Genomic DNA, 23,671 nt, shown 5'->3' on the forward strand with positions numbered 1-23,671 from the left:
TCTCCTGATGTGGTCTCTCCCCATCTGGAGCGACCAGAGAGAGAGAGAGATAGAGAGACAGAGAGAGAGAGAAGGAGGCCTTGTCTCTCCAAGGTCCCACTGGTGTGTGCATGGTCAGACACAGCCTTTACCTCCTCTGCAACAGTCTTTCCAGCACACAGCTGATCCCATCATTGGTGTCACATTGTCTGTGTGTGGCGTCATCTTCCAGGCCATCTCGCCCTGCAGGGTGGCCTCTCGTCGAGTATTCTGTCCTAGCCAGGGCTCTACAGCTTACTATAACAAGATATTCTGCAGTTCTTGGCCAATCAGCACATGTTAAATGTCTTTTTTTACAGCGTGCAGCACTTTCTTGGTGCCTTTGTGTCCAACCTGGCCTCGCCTGCACATGAGGTTTTACACAACACAACCTCATCCTATTTCGCTTGGTTTACAGTCATCACCTCCTCAGTGCACATCTTACCATACAACTTACTGCTGACAAATTCCTGATACATGAATAAATCTGAGCTACTCGGCAAAAGGTCCATAGGATTATCAGCACAATTTTGCTATGGATCCTCTGACCTTCTTTCCAAATAACAATATTATTTCAAAAGCCATTCATTCAAGGTAACGGGGTAATTTGATATGTGACATATATTTTGTTTATTTTACAACAAGCTGACCAGATGGATGGGAATTAGAGAAAAACTCACCCATGCAGGGATCTCCTTCATAGCCTCTCTCACAGGAACAATTATGTGAACCGATCACGTTCAGGCAGATTGAGTGGTTTCCACATACATTTTCAGTTTTACATTCATCAATATCTGTTACAGAAGAAATCCAGAACAAAAATATTCAACTCATATCATCATGTTGTCCCAAAAAAATAAATCATCAACAACAAAATATGAATAAATGTCGTCAGAATGAAATGATGAAACAAGGATATTCATAAAAAAGACATCTGTCCAATAACATCTGTTGCATAACGAAAACATTTATTGAGAGAAATTATTCAATCCCTTTTCCATAATAAATTATGATTCCATTTGATCTGTGTGGCTTTCTTTAATTGGGAAAAGCTATTTGGGGTAAACAGTAGAGGCATTACAAAAACTTCCAACGATGAGTAGTGTGGTGTATTGGCCTGCGGGGGCAGGGCACAATGCGGGGAGCGTTGTGGAGGCGTGGAGGAGTGGTTTTGGAGGTCACGTGCCTGCAAGGGATAAAGGTGTTCGTTCCGCCTGAGGCGTTGTGTAGTCTGTAGTAGTGTGCATCCGGACGGGCAATAAACAGTGTTCGACAATCCTCACGACTATCTGAGTCCCGCTGCCCTCCGGACATTACAGTGGTGACGAGTCTGTTCGGATCGGCGTGTGCAAAGTGCCTGGGTTACGTCGGTATTGACTTGGAGTCTTTGGCCGGGGCGATTGGATCGCTGAAGCGAGAAACTCAGCGCAACTCGTGCGGTTCGAGTTCAACACCGGGCGAGGGTCCCAGAGAAGCGCATCGCGAGTTTCGCGCGCACGGCTTCGGGGCGCATCAAGTCCTGCAGCCTGACGTCCCGCCGGCGCCTGCGAGTCACGTTGAGTGGACGACGGCCGCGCTCGGAGTTCGTTTTATTTCTGCTTTGCAAGCCTCGGGAATGGTTCTGGCGATGCCACGGCTAAAGGACGAGGACATGAAGTGCAGCTCAGACGCGGCGTCGGCTGTCGCACAAGCTCTGAGGAATGTCCGGGGTCTTGATGGTCGGTGCGCAGCAGATGATCCAGGGGTCAGCACGATGTTCCAGGCGCGCACAGCTGCACGCACGGTCTTCGGCGCGGGTCGTGACCGAGCGTTACAATGCAGTCAGTCGGACGGCGGTCTGAGCACTCGGGGACGTCTACGGTGTGTGTGCCGAGAGTCAGTGCCCATCATAACGGTCGTGGATGGCGGTGTGCGAAGCGACCCCTATGTCCCGGGTCGAGACCTACTGCCGGTACAGTGTTTTGTGCATGGTGTACACTTTTACGCCCCGGGTCGAGTCTTGCAGCCTGGGCCTAGCGATCCCGTCGACCCGGAGCAGGAGATGCTGCCGATGTTGAACCTGTTTTCAATTGGTCCGAAGGTGACAAGACCAATGACAGTGGAGGTCGAGATGATCGGGGCACTGATGCTGCCAAGGTTGAACCTGTTTTCAATTGGTCCGAAGGTGACAGGACCAATGCTAGTGGAGGTCGAGATGATCGGGGCACTGATCGTGTGTCAAGTTGAGTCCGCTCGTGCTGCCCTCGCATTGCACACGTATACCGGTGAAGCGCGACCGGCGGTTGGCAGGGCACACGTCTTTGTTGCCCATCAGGGTCAGCGGGTTGCGCTCCCGAGGTTCGCGGTGTGAGGGGAGGGGCTCGCAGTTCCTGTTTCGGATTTCGTACCTCCAGGTGCACCTGTGCCTCCTTCGGGGCACGTACCTCCGTTTGGGCCCGGGCCTCCCTCGAGACCCGAGGGCGAGGTTCCGGCGACGGGGGCCGCGACGATGCAGCATGGGCTGCCGTTCATTGCTTCCTGCGACGATGATGTACAGTTCTGGAGCAACGGGAGCCATGCCAGCTGTGATGAGCTCTCGCGCTTCGGCTGCGCTCATGATAAAGTGCGCACCCGTGTCGTTCAGGCGATTTCAGCGGGGGATTGAAGCGAGCCAGTCGCGTTCAAGAAGTTCGCGGACCGCGACCATCGACGATAAGCAGATCATCGCAACGTTGCGACAACAACCAAGAGACGGACACGCAATGTGATTCATGGGTTGCTGATTGTTGCGTATTCGATTTTCGTTGCTCGAGTGATGCAATTTAGTGTTGTTAAAATAAATGCCGACAGTTCGCGTGTGAGCATAATATGTTTGGCTGGGATCAATCGATGGGATGTCCGATATGATTGATGTGATGTGAAGGGCTTGGGGGCGATCGTGGCGAATAAAGAGGTCTGGCCGATCTCCAGCTGTGAGGGCAGCCCACAGTTCGCTACCCTGTCATGTGTGGGGATTATGCTGGGAGGACGCGCTGTACGTGAGGGGAAGGTTGCATTGGAGCAGACAATGTTTTTGTTGTTGTATGACACTGATATGTCTCCAGGCTGCGCTGACCGTCCGTGTGGACGTGCATGGTTTGCTGGGTTGGGTTGGATGCGCGGTTTTGGTGTGCGGCTCAGGGATCGGCTCAGAGCCGGGGCTGGTTCACTGTTCAGCGTTACCCCCACCCCTGGGTTCGCCAAGGTCAGACGTGCCTGGCACCCTGGGGCGCAAATCTCTGTTGTCGCCAAGGCCGTTCGGACGTGCGTTGAGATCTCGGCTGGTTGTGATGCATGGGTTTGTTATGGAATTAATGGTGCGCCCAGCCGACGGCGCTGTTCAGCGTCTCCGCCCATCCCTGAGATGGCCAAGTTCAGACGGGCTTGGCGCCGTGCGGCACAAACCTCTGTTCTCGCCTAAGTCTGCCACGCTGGCGCCACGGGGCTTCCAGGCTCGGAATGTTTATCTGATTCGGGTCTGTCTGGGGGAGATGTGCCGCCTTGTCGACCGGGGGTGTTTGATGGTGCCAGGGGAGGTTTGCTCGGGAGGTCATCGCAACCTCGCCGGAGGGCGTGTAAGCATGAGCTGCCTGGGGGCGCTTCTGCTGCGTAGTGATGCTGTGCTTCCCAACTTGCTTCTTGATATCTTTAACGCGGTCAGGGTTTTGTGGGTTCGTCGTGCAACTCAGTTTCCAAGCACCTGTCCATTGCTTTGGAATTCAACTCGCTCACATCAACACGTTATATGGTGTGATGGGGTAGAGGGCTGAGTTATGGGCCAGATGACACCAATGACATGAGGGTTGCGGGTAGCAGATGAAGCACGGTTTTTTTGTGCCGTCTCGTCTGGGTTTTGGTGCACGGCCGCCTGATTAATGCCATTTTTGGCTCTGGTTGTTTTCTGTGTGGTGGTGCCTATGCTTTTTGATTATTATCGTTTTTGTACCTCTTTGCTTTTATGTCATGGTATTCTGTGCCGAATATGCTTATTATTATGATGGTCATTTTATAATCATAGTTTTAGGTGGGAGGAGTGTGGTGTATTGGCCTGCGGGGGCAGAGCACAATGCAGGGAGCGTTGTGGAGGCGTGGAGGAGTGGTTTTGGAGGTCACGTGCCTGCAAGGGATAAAGGTGTTCACGCCGCCTGAGCCGTTGTGTAGTCTGTCGTAGCGTGCATCCGGACGGGCAATAAACAGTGTTCAACAATCCTCACGACTATCCGAGTCCCACTGCCCTCCGGACATTACAAGTAGCAGATTACTGTTAAATGAATCTGATCCTGATTGAGTTAAAATAATTCAGCACATGAATCAAGCCAACACACCTGTGCAGGAAATATCACCGTTTCCAATAAATCCTTCCCGGCAGGTGCAATTGTAGGTTCCATTCAGGTTGATGCAATCGGCATTTTTCACACACGAAGTTGAATTGTCACATTCATTGATATCTGTTGGAAACAGGACACGAGTATATAAAGCAGTCATAGATTTTCAGACTTGAAGAACAAGCAGTGAATTAAATGTTATTGTTCACAGAAGCTGAACAAACAACATTTGAGGGGTAGTTACTAGTTAGCAGTAATTCTGGAAATCCAGATGAGGATCTCACATGAACAATTTTTTGCCCCCAAATTCATCGATTACACTTTTAAACGAACATATTGTTGTCTTTAAACGAATATCTTGATTGGTTCATTTTGATGTTTTGGGTTTCGAGGAAGGCAGTATAATTTCGTAGTTTTACAATTTTACTCCACAGACATTTGTCAGGATGTTATTCTATCACATTGTTGGTTCAACTGCACATCAGTTTGACTCATTAGTCACCGACTTTGAATCAGCAGACATTACTAGTTACGTCTGCCACCGAAGTTGGATTATATTTTCACCCCTGTTTGTCTGTCTGTCTGTTTCTTTGTTTGTTTTGTGTGCAGGATGTCTCAAAAAGTTGTGGACTGATTCAGATGAAATTTGGTGGGCAGGTTGGGTGTGTGCTGAGGACAAACTGGTTCGATTTTCGTGAAGATCTGGATCTGGATCCAGCTAGTAGCTTTTTAAAGTGATTCTTGACCTTTGAGAGATGGGGAGAAAAGCGAAATAGAGCACGATATCTCAAAAAGTGGTGAACGGATTCAAACAAAACTTGGTGGACACGTTGAGTGTGTGACACGAAATAAATTATTCAATTTTAGTGAAGATCTGAATCAGGATTTGATAATTTTTAAGTGATTCTTCACCATTGAGAGATGGGCTCAAAAAAAAAGCCAATATATAGCACGATATCGCAAAAACTTGTGGACGGAATCGAATGAAACTTGGTGGACAGGTGGGTATGTGACCACGACCAATTGATTCGATTTTGGTGAAGATCCCAATCTGGATCTGGATATGAAAATGATTTCATTTTTAAAGTGAATTTTCAACAAAGATAAATGGGGCCAGAAACGATATACAGTATGGCATGATATTTCAAAGATGTATTGGCCCTGATATGTTCTCGTGGATCAGGTATTGTGTGGTGGAGGTATGTGCTCTGCCAAGTGCCCTTCTCGTTTGTTCGGAATCGCTCGATTAACTTGTGCCAGAGGATCATTTTTTTCCGGATTTGTGTCTTTTGCATCTGAGGAGCTCATTTAGTCTCGGCTATTACCAAGGGGGCAGGAGAGGGTATTGAAATTGGTCTTTAGGACACTCAATATGTGAATGTACATGCAGATCTACTCTCATTTCGATCGTTCACTCCCAATTATAAATACAACATATATACCCCGGTGAGGCTCTGCAAATAATTCAATGTTCCGTCTTCTTGTTGAAAAATACTGTGGCCGTTATTGATGTTTCAGCAATCACAAGCCATGCAATAAGCTTCAGTGGAAATGCAGCAAACTTAAATTCTGGAATACTGGAACGAGCAAATGATGCCTCATTTTGCAAAGCATGTTGAAGCAAGATTGCTTGAGTTTCAAAAAAGAATGTTATATTTTCCCAATACCATGAATGTATCAAACATGTCAAAATATTGTGCTCATCATATGTGGAGAATATGAAGTAAAGAAACGGAATACAAGATGATCAAAAACTCTGAAGGTATTAGAAAAGTAGAGATTTCTTTCACTGATCTGTAATATTGCATGTCCATAAATCGAGTACAAAAACATCAATGGACATCGATTTGATCCCCAATGAGTTCTGACTAAAAACATTTAGAGGCCTACATAATTGACAAATGCATACAGCCGAAAGAAGTTTAATCTTGGAAACCCCCATAATTAGCCAGGATTTTTGATGTGAATGCAAGCACACAGCCAAGTTTATGAGAAAACCTCTCATCCCCTCCACTATTGTTATGATCATATGCAATGGGTGATATTCACACAAGAGAAACAGCCAGACACATATTTTGGGAAAAATAAATCAGATCTCTTTTTAAATTTCACCTCAAATATATTGTTATGTTTGTGGGGTAGATGGAGGGATTTAATAGCAAAGTTAGGATAGTATCGAGTTGCCTGGTCCATGGACGTAAAAGGAGACATCTCAATGTAAATTAAGCTGGGAAACTGTGAGCATGTGTTACTTGACACCACCCAGGGGGTGGTGCTGTGTTAATTAGATAGGTATCAAGACCAATTTTTCCCCAGTATGTCATTGCCCCCTGTGACCTTTTCCTTATGTTTTTGTATTTCAAGACCAGTGATAAAGGGGGATCATGTCCTTAAAAATAATTACAACCAAGCTGGATGACCAAGTAGGCAAGAAGCCCCGCCTCCAAGGGTGACAGCGGGTGACACCACGCCCCCGGAGGTGGATGATTGGGGGTCAGGATGTCAGAAGCGAGGAGGAAGAGCAGTTGGTTTGTTGGGTTGAGTGAAGGACGCAGTCGAGAGATGACGGAACTAGGAGATGGTGTGTATGATTAGGGCATTACAGCTGGCTTTCCTTCGACAGATGAAGAAGATGGAACCATTTTCGTATTCAAGCTTTTGGCGAATTGGCTCGTGCGGTGGAGCAAGATGCTGGCCATTGCATCTTGGCTGGGTCGTGAGAGACCAACCTTGAAGCCTCGTGTATGTCGCCGAAAGGAGCGGTGTCATGCTGTAGAGGGTAGCGCCGTCAGCTAGTGCGATCGACAAGGAAGTCGCACGGCAGTTGGTGAGCCCTGGTGTTGAATACTGCCTCATTAATTACCTCAAGTACATTTCCCACCCAGAGAGTGGCTTGGCGCCATTTTGGGTGCATCTTCCCACGCAGGATGAAGCACCTCGATACCAATGTTCAAGAAAGACCACCTCCAGACAAAGATAGGTGCCAGAATAAAGGGAGGATTTGCTTTTCTTTTGTTTTCCCCTTGTCTGTATTAAAGTCCATGTGTGGAAGCGCCTCGCCTTTCGGCTTTAACTTTCCTCACATTTTGTTTTTCGATTATGAATCATTACCCTTGTAAATATTTCTTCTATTTTCATTAAATCCCTGTGTTTATTTTTAATTTGCTGGTGTCTGTGTATCTGACATGGGTTCAAGTATAAACCCCTTGTGCTGGGCATCCATCTGCTCCATCCGTGCCGCCCTTCCCCTCCCACATGCGCCATAACCTCTGAGGATCACGTCTCTGCCTCCAAAGCAAAACAACTCGGCGATCCAGCTTGGTCAGTGTTAACTGCCCGTCCACCACAACTGGATCTGAAGATTCAACTTTGCAGCCACAGTCGCGAGAATATTTGTCTAGAAATTAAAGGATCAAAACTTTCAGAATAGATCTATCTCTGTCTGTCTCTGTCTCTCTCAACATTGTGTTTGGAAACTTTTCTATTTGGCAGCCAAAAAGTATTTTCCCTTGCATGGAACACACCATCACATGTGATGATGGCTCAACACCACGAACTCCACACTTTGGTGATAAAGGCAGATTATATATATATATATATATATATATATATATATATATATATATATATATATATATATATATATATATATATATATATATATATATATACTGTATCATCAATTAGTATTCATTGATTATTAATAAGAATTTTTATCTTTATTGCACTGGTAATGAATATCCACGACATGTTTCCCGCTTTAATTGATGTGCTGAATATCAAGAAGGCTACAAGTGAGATAAAGAGAGTGGAACAGTTATCGTTTTTGTAATTATACAGACAAGGTTAGTGATGAGTATAAACAAATGTCTAGTCAAATTTGAACCAAATGAAATCGCTCCTCCTGTGACACAAATTTAAACTGTCAAACACCAACATTCCCATCAAAAATGTCATGCACCATTCCATCCAACTCATCATATCTTTTAAAACTGCAAATTGCCATCACCTCCATTAATAAAAGCAATTGCCTACCTTCACATTTATTGATGTCAGATGCTGAAACAATGTAGCCAGAATTGCAGCTGCAGTTGTAATCAGCATAAATGTCGATACAATTATGCTCACATGGGTTGTTCTTGCAATTATCATCATCTGTAGGATAGTAACAAAAATACATTAATTTTTAACCTTTCTTGGTGATTTGTTTCTCATATTTCATGACATGAATATTGCTATTCCATAACCAAGCTAAAACAGCAGGAGTTTTCAGACTGACTATTCAAATCAATATCTGCCAGTAATTATCATGGAGGAATTTGTGTGACATCATGGACCAAAGGCAAGACAAGGATAATAAATAAAATGAACTCACTTTCAACTGCCCTTTTGGCGAAACGATTAACAAGAAATTTTTAAGCAGTGAAGCCACTTTAATATTTGGATATGTCCCTCAATCCATCCGTGAAAAATGTAGAAGAACCTTTTTAAACCACCGTGTTTAATTCTAAAGGGTTTTCAAGTGTAATTCTGGAGGCTTCTAAAGGGTAGTTCTAAAGGGTTCCAAAGGGTAAATATAATGGGGTTTGGTTCGTTTCTTGGCTTTACCTATTTCATGTTAAAATGCCAAACTGAACCACTTCCTTCAGACACAGGTGCGATTTTTATTTTGCCAAAACGAAGTTTTTGGGATATGTTAGTCAGCTTGTATATATTTTTTTGTCTGTAATCACGTATCGATCACTCTGCAGAGCACAGTTATCATTGGAAATTTTTGTAACTTCGCATATCAGAGTCCGATAGAGGTCCCTTTCAGCGCATAAAATTTTCAAGGTCAAGGTCACTTTGTCGCAAATCAGGGGAGTCGACGAAACCATTATTTTTTGAGTAATTTTGATCGGATCGTCTTCAATCTTCATGGGAATATAGTTCATGGTCTGGCGCTCAGCTGATTAATTTTTGGTGGCGATCGGCCTTTACCTTCATGGTTAGCACTGGAGGTCGAAAGTATTTGACCCCAAGGTCAAATTTTGAAATCTTAGGTACCATATCGTGTAATACCTCAAATTGAACACCTCGATGAGTGCTTTCTAGATATGTCAAGCTTGAGACATTAAGACGTCATTTGGTGACGTTATGAGGCAAACACATATTTTTCATGGTTACTCTAGAACGATTCTCATCGGAATCTCTCGTAGGCAGATATTCCTCAAGGAGTCGCTCCTGGTGGATAGCAGCACTGTTCACCTCAGTGTGACCTTAAAGAAGTCTCACGTGGTCACATTTTGGCAAGATACTGGTCACCCTGGGGGTGACATTGGATTATTATTTATTATTTATGTTAAATATTTAACTTTCATTAAAACTACAATGATTCCACAACACCTCAACGTCGTTTAAATTACAATCTGAAAGAGAAATAAGTAGTTTGTTGTATTGAAATTGGTGAAGCAAACTGATTTTTCTGGAAGGGGACGGAGGCATACAATCCCAAAGACTTGGGGCCAAAGCCCAAAGCTAACGTCAGAACACCAGAACCTTATTGGAATCAGGAGCTTTGCAGACTTATGGACCATTTAATTGGAAGCCATGGGACAGGTTTTCCTTGGAAGCCATGCGACAGAGAACAAAGTTACAAGAGCACCAAACAGTGTGCTTCGAGGAAAACAGATAACAAGATCGTAACCGGACCACGAACATAAATTATAGCAAGGGTTTTTTGGCATATTGAAATCCAAGATAAACTTTATCAGATCACTTTGTAACCTTCGATACGATGGAGTTCGTTATTGTGCAAAGTGGAAGTTTTTGGTCAGATTAACTTGCAACCACTTGCAAGATAGAGTCCCAATGGGCAAAGCAGTTGTCTTTGGATGGCTTTTTCATTAATCTGACCAGTGTAATACAATAACTATTCTCTACATCTGGGTGGCAGAAAATGATTATTCCTTCTGGTTGGTTGTTTAAACTACAGTGAAAATTTCTGGTTGTTCAATTGTGAGATCAAGAGGACAATTTGTGGCAAAAGTGTGCACAGTAATTTTTTTTGAGGAATTGCAGTTTGTATGAAGCAAGATAATTGACGATTGCATTATTTAAACTGGAGAATGTATTTACTGGCGTGTTGTTTGTGCTGAAACATTCCCACATAACACGCATGATAACTACCATACACTAGATATATATTTTTTCCAGGTGTGCACAACACCAGATTGTTTCAATTGTACCAACAAATCTTACCAAAGCACTTGCTGCCATTCCCAACAAGCCCAGGCGGGCACGAGCTGCAGTTGAAGCCCGATAAGGGAGCTTTAAAGTCTGTACAATTGACTCCAGGGAAGCATGGGTTGTCCAAACATGAGTCAAAATCATCGCTGCAGTTTGAGCCAGTGTAGCCTTGAGTACAATTGCAAGACGCAACCTGCATACAAGGAAATAGATATTTGTAGCTGACAGCGAGGTAGAACTTCATGAAAGAAAAACGGTTCACAAACACCGTAAAAAAACTCCTTTCTATGGAGAATCAGGAAAGGTGAGGGAAGATGTGTGTACACACACACACACACACACACACACACACACACACACACACACACACACACACACACACACACACACACACACACACACACACACACACACACACACACACACACACACACACACACACGATATATTTGAATGCCACATGATGTACAAGCATCATGAAGCAAATGCTCAGATGGGAACAATAAGCAGTCAACGAAAAGTAGTGGGGATGGGATGGTGAAGTATTTTACCCTGTAATATACATGTCTGTGTCTCAATCTACTGTTAGGACCTCTATTTTTGTGTATTTAAATTTAAATTGACAACTCCAATTATGTAGTATGTAAATTATTTTCAAGTGGAAAATGCAACATTGTGGGGTTTGTATGTGTTTAATAAAATGTAGAACAAACAAATTAGTGGATGACAGATGAATCAACAGAGTGACATTAAAACTCAGAAGCTCTTCAGGCATTGTGCAGATTGACAAAAAAGATCCCGCTACTCATGAAAGCCCCCTATAGGATAGTTTATATGGCCTTGAATGGTTCTCATACTTTTTAAGTCACCACTAAATCCCAATTTATCCCCACCCCAATCATGCTTCGCTTTGAGATAGATGTCTAATTATCACGGCTGCCTGACTATGTCGATTTATGTGGACCACAAGTAGGGTGATGAGTGTCAGGTACACGCTGTTGGTTACGATCTCTCTGGCAATAGTCGTGTGGCACATCATTTTTTTGATCCCACAACATTGAAAGAGTATATATTTGATCAACAAGTGCAAATAATTTGATGCTAGAATCCCAAATCATCAGCTCCAAACTCAGATTGGATTACAAAACAGAAAAACCCAATTTACAGGAAATGAGATCATTTTGTGGAAAAGAACAAAGCTTTTCCAAATAAAAACAAAAAGTTTCAGGGATGTTATATTTTTTCAATGAGAACTTGTTTAATTGGCGATTACAAAATTAAAATGGCTGCCAAACCACAGATAACTCCAAAAAAAAAAAAAATCAGAGACATGCCTTGAATGTGCTGTTGCTATCTCCAGTTTCTAATGTAGATTCGTGCTCATAGTCGCAAGTTCCGTTGTTCATGCAGCCACACACAATGAGAGAGAGCGCAAGCTGGCCAGTGGCTTTGCCGTTTGTAGCCAGTACGATGGCAAATGTGCGCTCCACGGATGTGGGACGCCATGTCAACAAGCCACTCGCTGAAAGCAGGAACAAAATTGCAACAATGTGGGCAAAAGAAAAGATCAATAAATACAGAGCAGAAATATTCTCAAGCCAAACAAAGATGGTTTTCCATGGATAACTGCAAATAGAACTTTCATACTACCGTCAGAACTTACCACAGCCTTGTAAGAACATCTCAAAAACAAGACTTGTGCACTTGTTAAAACAACAAATTTACCAAAATGCTTTCAGGACTTTAAAACAATTTCAACTTATTGAAAGAAAATCATCCTTATTTATATTCTCTTTGACTTATAAGCATGGCAACCGATGGCAAGATTGAGAAATTAAAACAAGACACCATTCAGAGAAGCAGAAACATCAATGCATGAACTGTGTCACAGTTCCACTGGTGCTTGTCCCAGTGAAATACACTTCCATTCCGTCTGCTGTTATGTGTTCATGAAAATTTATTTTAAACGAATGCAGTTGTCTTATTTCCATTAGCTTTTCAGGAAAACAGTTCCACTCATAAAAAATAGAATTAAGTGTCCTTGTCTCATATATTCCTCTCTTTATCTTATATCTATATCCGTCCATGTAATTCCTATAAACTTGCACTATTTCTCAAAAATAAGGCTGAATCTACATTGCCTATTCATTTTATTATCCCAAATACTTCCGTAATATCTGCAATCATTCTCTTCCAGAATGAAATCATCCCGAAATTTTCAATGTTTCATCTGAACCAAACCATGGCAGCTCTGAAACCATTCTTGTTTCTCCACAGTGAAACAATTCTTTTGCTTTCTTGTCACGAGGGACTCCAAGGGAAAAACATCAACATAAATCATGCACCATGACGTCATTTGAGCCTTCTTGGCCAAACTCGACCTCTGGAAATGTCGAATTCAGGATGGAAATACAGCCAGTTTTGCGAACTTGGATTCTGCTCTCATTCAGTTACCTTTAGTCTGAGTTAAAAAAAAAAACAAATAATTACTCATCTGACTGAATTTAAAGCAGAATTTATCAGATACTTTCTGGATATAGATGAGAAGCGCGAAGCCTGGAAATTCATGAGGAACCCCTTTCAATGTGAAGTAGCTGATATTTCAGACGAAGTGCAAAAGGAGTTTCTTGAGTTAAAGCTCAACTCCCCGGCTGAAAAAGATTTCAAAAAACTGGATCAAGAGACGTTCTGGGTCACGTGCCTTCCTGTTTACCCTTTGATCTCACACCAACCTCTGGATTCTGACATTGTTTGGATCAATGTATCTTTGTGAAGCTGCATTTTACACGCTCGTTGATGTCAAGACAAAGTACAGAAACAAAGGTAAGGTTAAAACTAAATAAATAACCAACATATTTTTCGTGAATCATTGAATATAAAACACTGGATGTTGGGCCGGCTAGAAATAAGTTCAGGCGGGAGTGGAGACAGCAATAGAGGCGGAGATGATAGTGGTATTTGGTAAATGAGACGAAATATTCTAATAGTATGTAATTCCATTAATTGAAAAATTAGGGTATGGTGAGATGCGAATCCGTACACTTCTGAACTTCCGAGGTGAAATTAGACTGCATTTTCGAACTCATGGGGTCGATGTACTCCAACAAATGTTTAGACGGACAACAAATTAATTATAGATTATAAAATATCGAAATGAGTAGGATTAGTTACTCAACTCCAGTAATGATAAATCTTGTTTTAGGTCATATTTTCGAAATGGTAGTGAATTTGATGTTCGGTGCAGTCATTTCTTAGAGTAACTCGACCCCATAGAGTTCGAAAATGCACTCCATTTCCACCTCGGACATCCAGAAGTACCCGTAATCATACCTGACCATACCCTAATTTAACCAACACATGAAACTAAAAGTCGTCATAGGAGCGACCTCTAAATCACCTCCGATCAACTTAAATGTTTTTATGCGCGTTAGTGAATCATAGTGGAATAATTTAAGGCTTGTGGAGACGTCTGAATTTTAATTATTTTTTTTTTACTGGTTTTGGACCACCCCAACATATATATATATATATATATATATATATATATATATATATATATATATATATATATATATATATATATATATATATATATATATATATATATATAAACATACATACACACATGCCTATATACTGGCACTTCTATGTATTTCCATCATCGATATGTTTATGGAAAACATCGTTTCAATCAAACTTCAAAATCTCATTGACTTTTGAAATGTATTAAAGGGGGAATGCGTTCCTGAGAAAAAACAAATTGAGGGGAAATTTTTCAAAATTGCTTTACCCATCCGAATTCTACCATGATGTTTTAATCGTTTGTTCTTTCAATTTGATCTTTAATCTACTTTATTTTCCTTTCCAAAATCTGGAGAATGCCATCGCATTGATCCTGCTGGTTAATTGTTTTCATTGCACTGAATTAAGTTATTTTTGTTGCACTCAATGAAACAAGGTCAATGAAGCTGGTTAATTTAAAAACTTTCCTTAATCTTTTCTTCACTAAATATAATTCTCCATTCAGTAGAAAAAGTTAAGTTGAAAGTAAATATTTTAATCCGCTGTGCTTTAAGAAGTGAAGTCCTCAAGTTTCAATCCTCAAAGCCAAAATCATAACTCGATTACGTACTTAAATTAGTCTGTGAGAGTTTATCGTGGAAAATTCCATCATATAAAGCATGAAATCGCTCCAAGCTCCTAATATGAAAAGGATAGCACTTACAAAAGTGATGTACAGAGCGATTTGTAGGTATGAAGAGGAGGCATTCGATGTTGTGAGTGAGGAAAGTGCAAAAAAAAATTGGGTGCTTTATCTTTAAGAAACCATTGTGGCCTGTTGCAAATCAAGGCATTGTTGAGCAGGTCGAACAAAATGGAAGCTTAAGACCCCAGCGAACTGACAAAGATGGCATGCCGCTATCTTCATGCGGCTTGTTTTGTTCTTTTTGATGAGCGCCCATTAAATTATCTTCCAAAGGGGTGTTTAAATTTACCTAAACACCCAATTTTCATTCTTGCATTCCCTCAGAGTTCCCTTAGTATGCAAGCAAAGTTTGGGGCCACTAGATTTCATGATTTTGGAGTTAATGCAGAGACATACTGACTGATTGAACACACACTGATGCAATGATATACTGACACACACTGATATTTATTATTATGGATAATAAGTATGAAAATTGCAATGAATACTGCAAAAATATGAATCAAAACACTATAGATTGAGACCACTCTTACCTGTGATGTTTATCTCGGTGGAGTTTGTATCCAAAGAAAATGTGACGTTTTCACCATCAGTTAAATATGTTGTTGTAAATTCATTGTTTATTGAAGATTGAAGCTCGTGTTCACCAGTTATGTTTGGTGGAAAAGCATCTGAAAGAGAAATAGTTTGATTCACTTTAGTATTCTCTGTCTATCTAACTTCTAGCTATGGTAAACATCTTGTCTGGTGAGACTGTATACGTGACATGGTAAAGAGCAAAGCTAATGTGTTTTAAAATAGCATTGTAAAACCTCAATGCAGCTGTAATATCAAGAGCTAATCAACATCAGAGGGCCACTAAATTTTGTGCATAATAAGGCTACTTACTGAGTGATGATTTTGTTTCATCCATTTGCTTTTTTGCATTTAATGTGGCTTCTCCAACTTCTGTGTCATTTGTTGTGAGGAAGTCAAACAAGCAGGAGGTGTCATTTCCACAGAGATTGGTTCCTCTTTGAAGGTCAGCAGGAGAAGCATTGTTTATGACATCATCCATGAACATTGGTGTAAAATCATTACTGCTTTGGTTCGTTGTTTGTCGCATGATGCGCTCATTTTCTAAGACCTCCCCTGGAAAGTGACAAAAAAAAATCAAAGTTTTAAGATTTTACTTTGAGAACTTGGTGGATTCATATTGGTCGATCCATGGGCTGGATGAAGCAGGGGAACTCCAGAAAGTCCTCCTCAATTCGAAAAGCAATTTCTAAAACAACTTTCTTTGTTATCGCTTGATTAAAATAATGATACCTCAACACTGTCCTTGATAAGAACCGCCAGCCTTGCCCACACACATTAAACCGATGCAAGCAATCAATTTGACCGCTGATGGAAAAAGCTGGTCATGATATGATGTAAAGCAAGAAATCAATTGTCAAACACATATTTATTGCTTGCAATGATGAGATTACTTGAAACACAGCTTTGCACATCACACAACTGTCCACCATTTTTTTCTTGCATCTGACAGCAAGCTGTGCACTTTTTAACCACCTGCCCAGTGCATTTTCCACAAAGGAACTTGTTGCACATTGCACAGCTGTCCACCGTTTTGTTCTTGCATGTGGTGACTTGGCATTGTTTCCGCATGCACTTTTTTGGAGGCTCATCCTCCAAACTACTCAACTGTTGTTGTTCTCATGGTGGTGATTGACATGTACCCCTGTCAGAGCTCGTCAACAAATTGTGCAATGAAGTCTCATTGGCTGATATGTTTCCCAGTCACTGACTTGAACAGGACCCATGCATTTACGGCAGACAGGTAAAGAATGTTGTGAAACACATGAAGTGGACATCTATGAGATTCTGCTTTGACAGAGTACTTCCCGGCCATCTCATCAACAATATCCATTCCATACTGGGTTTTTTTTGATACATTGTCGAGGCTCATATGAGAGCTAACACACAATGCACAGCAAGTGGGGAATGAGACAAGAGGGACAGGAGAGGGAAGGACAAAATTGGGGAACAGAGACATTAGGAGATCTGTGGAAGGGAGAGGGTTGGGGCAGGGAACACAGGGTATACAAGTTGGACATTACAGAGACTTTCAGGAAGGAAAGTAGGGAATTTGAAGGAGGTGGGTTTGGGGTGGATTAACAGGGGTAGTAAAGATCAAGGTTTTGGATGGGGGAAGATAAGAGGTGGTGGTGAACAGCTGTTTTGAAGGCCTGGAGGTAAGAATTGGATTGAAGAGACTGTGGGAGTTTATTCCAAAGGCAGGAAAAAAGAGGAATGAAAGAGTGAAGGTGAGCAGTGATTCATAATTTTGGTAGTTTTACCAGGAGGGGGAGGGGTGTTGAGGACCTTGAGCACCCTGCGAAATATGGTGGGGACATATCGCAAAGAGATAAGCGTGGGAGAGACCAGAGAGGAGACGGTGGAGGCCAGAAAGACCAGCGACATGCCTGTGGTGGGAGAGTGAGAGAACCAAAGTCTCAGCCTCATAGCAGGAGATACCAATGCTCTTAAATGCCTTGGTTTTCACAGCGTGAAGCTGAGACAGGTGAGAGGCAGGAGCACCAGCCCAGAGGGGAGAGGAGTACTCAATCAGGCTGCGGACGAAAGCTTTGTATGTGGTCAGGAGCTCAGGTGGGCCGAGGAAGACTATGCACGATGGAGGATTCCCAGTCAGCAACTGGCTTTGGGGGCCAGGTTGGAAATGTGGCTTTCCCAGGAAAGATCATGGCAGATAGTGAGACCCAGAAGCTTGAATGAAATGACTTCTTCCAGTGGATTGTTGAGAAAGTAGATGGGGGAGTTTTCTAAACGGTCCTTTCGGAGAAACATAGTGAGAGTGTGAGATTTGTCAGGATTGAAAGGCACATTCCTCGTGTTGGACCAGTTTTTTTATTTTATCGTGATGTGCAGAGAGTGAAGAAGCTGCGGCTTGCACATTGGCAAAGATATAAAGAGGATTTTCCAGAGAGTCAGAGAGATCATTTATGAAAACCATAAAAAGAACAGGGCTCAGAACGCTGCCTTGAGGAACTCCAGCCTGGACAGGAAGAGGGGATGAAAGAATTCCATTTGGGGCCACACGTTGGCTGTGACAGGAGAGGATGTCTGCGAGCCATGAGTGAAGATGGTGTTGGATACCACATGAAGAGACTTTGGTGAGGAGGGCAGTGCGCCAGACCGTGTCAAAAGCACGTGATATGTCGAGGGATATGGCTCTGATTTCACGTCTGGCATTGAGTACCTCCATCCATTGTTGGGAGAGCAAAAGCCACATTTCCAGGGTAGAGTGACCTGATCTGAAACCAAATTGATGATCGGAAATCAAGCCATTGGAGAAGAGGAAGGATTTAATGTCTGAAGCAATGATGGATTCCATAACCTTGCTGATTGGCAGGAAGCTGATTGGTCTGCAGTTGCAGTGATCTGTTTTTGCACTTTTTTATGCAGGGGAGTAATGTTTGCTGATTTTAAAGCAGATGGCAGATGATGTTGAGCAAATGAGAGGGTGAATAGAACAGAGAGAGGGTGAGCAAGAGCAGCGGAGCAGGTTTTTAGGACACGTAGGCTGATGTCGTCTCGACCGGTTGCAGAATCTGAGTCGAGGTTTGACAGCAAGCTCTCCACCTTGTCAGGAGAAAAGGACACAGAGTCCAGGGATAATTTTTTTGCAAATCCTGGTCACCTTGATGTGCATTTTATAAGGTTGAAACCTGTTGGTGATCACCGTTTTTCTCGAAATCCCCAGCTTTGGAGCTCTTTTCTCTTCATATTAACCATCTTCCTTCTCTTTCTCTCTCTCTTTTTAGAACTTACTTTTGGACTTGTCTGTTTACAGGACCTTTGGGGTTGTCGGTGTTATGATGATATGTTAGGTGGTCATATTTTGGACCATTAGCTGTGTGTTAATCAGCTGTCAGGATTCTAACCTTGCTTGTAACTGTGCATTATTCAAACCTTGCTTTAAAATGTTGCTTTAAATGTTTCAGGCTACCAATGTTCCATGCACCCCACTGTTTTTGGACAGCGCCCAGCTGTTCCTGTTTCTTGGAAACTAAGCCCTGTTTCTTGGAAACTAAGCCCTTATCACCCTTCCTGTTGCTCTGTGGTGGTGTGCCCTTAGTGCGACCTTGGAGAGAACTGTGGAACTGTTCCTTCAGTGTATGCTGCCCACACATTCCTATTCTCAGTGATCACCAAAGCTTTGCCTTTGTTATCAGCAGGTGCTAGTGAAGGAGTGTAGGAAGCTTGGAAAGTTATTGGTTTGCAAGACTTGCATATCTGAGAGTTGTGTAGGTGGCTTGGAAACTGTGGTTGCATATCTGAGAATTGACCGATTCAACTTCCCCTAGGGCCCCGAGGGAGGGGGGAAAGAAGCCTACTGCCACATTTATTTCTTTTATTTCTTTGTTTCCTTATCCCTTAGCATACACTTTTAGTCCACACCCAGTTTTGCTTTGTGTGATTATATATGTGATGGTTTTGAAGCATATTCTTAATGTGATTCAGGGGAGCCTGACTGAAGGGTCACTGAGTCACATTCCGCATGCGTGTGGTCTTCGGAAATAAAACGTGTAATTCGAGGATCCTCATCTGACTCTGTCATCTTACTCGGCCGAGTGGAGAGTCATAACAATTGGCGACGAGGATGGGATTCGACTGATGCTGGCGGTGTGGACGGTGGGACTCCACTTGGTGTACAGCGATCGCAAGGGATCAGCTAAAAGGTACGTGGCGATCGCACGTAGGGCACCTAAAATAGGGAGCCCCAGTTAGGCGAGCGCTGTACACTTGGTGGGTTGCGCCCTGCCGGACGCAGCTCCAGGATCTGCTCGAATCAAGAACTGTAACGGTAAACACATATGAGGTGATTCGAATGCGGTTTGTCTGAAGAGCACAAAGGGGGAGGGCTGTCAGGCAGTGTTTGTAGAGCCGGTAAGGGTCGAGGATAAAGGTATCCGTGTGAAATAAGGAGGAAACAGGTTGGAATCCTGTACCAAGAGAGGGAAGGTTAGAGGCCTTCATTGGGTTTGAGGCTATTAGGCGGCGGGTCGAAAGGGACCTCAGTCCCGGTGTAAAAGGAGAAACGATTTACAGCTATTAGGCGGCTGATTGAAAGGGATCTCGGTCCCGGTGTAAAAGGAGAAACGATTTACAGCTATTAGGCGGTTGATAAGATAAGAACAAAAGAATGGGGAATAAATCTTCAAAGAACGAGAAGATACCAAAAGGAACAACATTGAAAGTTATCAGTGACAAATATGGAATCGATAACGTAAAGGGAATACAGGACTGGGTGAAGTGGACCGCGGGAAGAAAAGATCCCTTTCCGCTGACTGGATCCTTAGATCCAAAGATATTAAACACAGTGAGTAATGCGCTGATAGAGGGCAAAGCAGGAGGCCCGAAACAAAGTGGACCACACTGGAAAGCATTGGCCGCGTGGCTAATGGAGTCGCAAGTCGAGACAGAGCATAGGCGACTCGGACTAGAAGGGACTGTGAACCAACGGAAAATACAAGACGAAGAACGACAAGGGAGACTAAAACAGGCGCTAGACCAGCTAACGGAAGTTAAGACACAGGGAGAGGACAAACAGAAGGAACTAGACCGAGTGTTAGCGCAGCTGACGGAGGTCAAGATACAGAGTGAGGAGAGACAGGAGAAGTTGAAGCAGGCGTTAGCACAGATAGCAGAAATCAGTGACGACGTGAACCGAAAGACGACAACCCGACTTGGGACAACAAAAGGAATTTACCCTGTCTTAGAAGGGGACAGAGTAAAAGGAGGGACCGACATTCACCAGTTCCCCATGATACAAGCAGCAGGGGGAGATTGGGTTTGGAGATCATGGACCCCACAAGACATTAGGGGAGTAAAAGCTAGCATGGAAGAATGTATAAAGAAAAACCCAAGAAGGGCCATTCAGATATTACACGACCAGATAAAAATGCAGGGGGCAACCAGGACAGACATAGGGTTTATCTGCACTGCTGTCCTGCCCAGTGCGGTTTGGAGCCGGCGTGCGGCAGCCTGGAGTGTAAAAATGGAAGGAGAAACAGATACCACCTTAAACCAACATTACCCGGAGGGAGCCGACCGGGAAGCACAGGCACTGTACAGGGGAAGAGTACAAACCCTGATGGAAGAACTTGCGGCGGAGATGGCCCCAAGGGTAATGGATTGGCAGGCAATACAGGATGTCACACAGAATCCCAAGGAATCACCTGGGGAGTACAAGGCACGACTGTATGAGCAGATCGAACTGCACTCAGGATTTATTAACATCGCACAGACGCCCTCCATTTCCTGAACACTATGTTCGTAGATGGACTGTGTGACGAAGTAAGGCGAGAGGTGAAAGCGGACATGCCAGGGTGGAAAACGGCTGACGTAGATGCCGTGTTTGAAAGGGCAAGACAGGCTTGGCAGACTCTAAGAGAAGAGGAACGGAGAGGAAAGAAAGATACCAAAGCTCTAGTTGCAAGAAATCTCGAATTGAAAAGCCGTAAATACAAAGAGAGGGAGAGCAGGCCTCGCTGGGAAAATCCAGATTGGGAACCCCGGTATGAAGCCGAACGGGACCAGCGGAGGCCTTGGAACCGAGAGAAGGAGCCGCAAAAACAGGGAGAATGCTTTAACTGCGGTCAATCCGGGCACTGGTTTCGGGACTGCCCGGCACCGCCTAAACAACGAGGCTGGGGCTCGCGGCCACCACAACAGCAAGAGAGACCAACGGCGCCCCCTAGAGAGTATGAGAGGAGAAGGGAGACAGCAGGAAGAAACTATTGACATGAGGACACCGTGGTGGCTCCGCAAAGGGAAACGCGGAATGTAAGGGAATTGACCACGACCTTAAACGTAGAGGGGAGACAAGTAACATTCCTGGTAGATACAGGGGCCACCCGGTCAACACTAAAACAAGGAGAGATAAAGAACCTGCCACTCTCAGGTGAGTCAGTGAGTGTGGTGGGGGTTTCGGGACGGAGAGAGGATATCCCGATTTCGGACAAATTACGAATTGAAGTAGGTCCCCTGCGGGGAGAACATGCATTTTTGGTAGCCAAACACACCCCGATGAATTTGTTAGGAAGAGATTTGTTGTGCAGAATGGGATGTACCATAACATGCAAGCAAGACGGAGTTTTCATAGATGCTCCGCTGGCATTGCAAGAGGAAGTAATGACCCTCATGATGACCGAACTCGGACCGGTAGTCTATTGGTTGCGGGTTGTGTCACAAGAGGGGAGAGATAAACTGACTAGGGATTGGGAAAGTGCGAAAAGATTGCGGGACGTAGAGGAATGGTTGCGTGGCAACGACATTGAATTGAAAGAAGTGGAACTGCCTTTACACTGTACGGTCTATTATGACGAAACAGGGCAGGATTTTGATTACTCGAACAGAGTACATGAAGAGTACGCTACCACACGCACTTTAATGACAACCACTTTGTGGATCGGGAAAGAGGGAGCGGCAATGGAGGTGGAGCTAACTAACAAGGAACGTGAGCTAATGAAGCACAGAGAAGGACTTACCCCGCACGTCTCAATGGCGGTCGGTAAAGGTCATAGTGCCGAAGAACTGGGAAGAATGTTGACCAGGTTGAGATGTGCCTCGGAACCACCAGGGAGGGATAGTGAAACCCAGAGCACTTTACAGGCCAGTCGACGGGGGGATGGATGGAAGGTATGCTTACCTGATCAGATTTTGTCATGTATGTTAGAAAGGCATGAGATGAACAGCGAAAGGCCACGCCGCCAGACCAACAGGGAAACAAGAACGGAGGAAAGACTACAGGAAGTACCTGTTGAATTATGGACACGACATCCGAATGACGTGGGCAGAGTGCTAGCCGCAACGCCCGTGTCTATCCAGATAAAGGAGGGGGTACCCCTGCCTCGAGTGGCTCAATACCCGTTGCGCAAAGAAGCAATAGAAGGGATCGCTCCGGTGATAGCATCATTACGCGACCAAGGGGTGATAATACCTACTAAGAGCCAATGTAACACACCAATCCTGCCGGTGGAGAAGCCCGGAGGAAACAAATGGAGGTTCGTACAAGATCTACGAGCAGTGAATAAGTGTGTGAAAGCGTCCTTTCCCGTGGTGCCACACCCGGTTACGATACTGTCAGGGGTGCCGTCCACTGCGACGCATTTTTCCGTGGTAGACTTGTGCTCGGCGTTCTTTAGCATACCGCTAGCCAAAGAGTCGCAACACTTGTTTGCCTTCAGCTACGACGGACAACAATACACCTGGACTGTACTTCCGCAGGGGTTCTGCGATAGTCCAACGCTCTTCTCGCAGGCTCTGAAGGAGGACCTGGAGGACATAGAGCTCCCGGAAGGATCAGTCATGACACAATATGTGGACGACCTGTTGGTATGCTCGGACAATCAAACGAAATGTGAAACGGACACTGTAGCGCTGTTGACAGCTCTCGCCCGAAAGGGCCACAAAGTCAGCAAAGACAAATTACAGTTTTCGCAGCCAAGGGTGACGTATTTGGGACATATACTGGAACAGGGGCAGAGGAGCCTCGGAGCTGAACGGGTGGAGACAATCCTAGAGCACCCAAAACCCACTACATTGCGACAATTGCGGCGGTTCCTCGGGATGACGGGGTACTGCCGGCAGTGGATCCCTGATTATGCAGTTAGGGCGCGATCACTGTACGACATGGTAAAGGAGGCAGAGGGGGATAAGATCTCCTGGACGAATGGTGCGAACAAAGACTTTGAAACATTGAAACAGGCCTTGTCAAAAGCACCAGCATTGGGGCTACCGAACTATGATCTTCCCTTCACCCTATTCGTCCATGAAAGAGGAGGGTTCGCCCAAGCGGTGCTGACGCAAG

General features: G+C 44.1%; 1 protein-coding gene across 3 annotated transcripts in view; it reads right to left on the bottom strand.

Moving 5' to 3' along the window:
- The window catches only part of LOC147019123 (mucin-4-like), a 129,841-nt gene that overhangs the window by 54,748 nt on the left and 51,422 nt on the right, over nt 1-23,671 (bottom strand). For all 3 annotated transcript variants that reach the window (XR_015062766.1, XM_085899993.1, XM_085899992.1), the window contains exons 19-25: nt 15,685-15,927; nt 15,330-15,467; nt 11,924-12,111; nt 10,602-10,782; nt 8,397-8,516; nt 4,362-4,484; nt 699-812 (exon numbers count right to left, since the gene is read on the bottom strand). Coding sequence is in view for 2 of the 3 variants with exons in the window: in XM_085899993.1 (XP_085756119.1) it covers nt 699-812; nt 4,362-4,484; nt 8,397-8,516; nt 10,602-10,782; nt 11,924-12,111; nt 15,330-15,467; nt 15,685-15,927 (1,107 nt within the window). In the remaining variant the exon portion in view is untranslated. The remainder of the gene's footprint in view (nt 1-698; nt 813-4,361; nt 4,485-8,396; nt 8,517-10,601; nt 10,783-11,923; nt 12,112-15,329; nt 15,468-15,684; nt 15,928-23,671) is intronic.

This window comes from Eptatretus burgeri, chromosome 10 (genome assembly GCF_056783735.1).
Source record: "Eptatretus burgeri isolate ZD-2024b chromosome 10, Ebu_testis_v1, whole genome shotgun sequence".
NCBI lineage: Eukaryota > Metazoa > Chordata > Myxini > Myxiniformes > Myxinidae > Eptatretus > Eptatretus burgeri.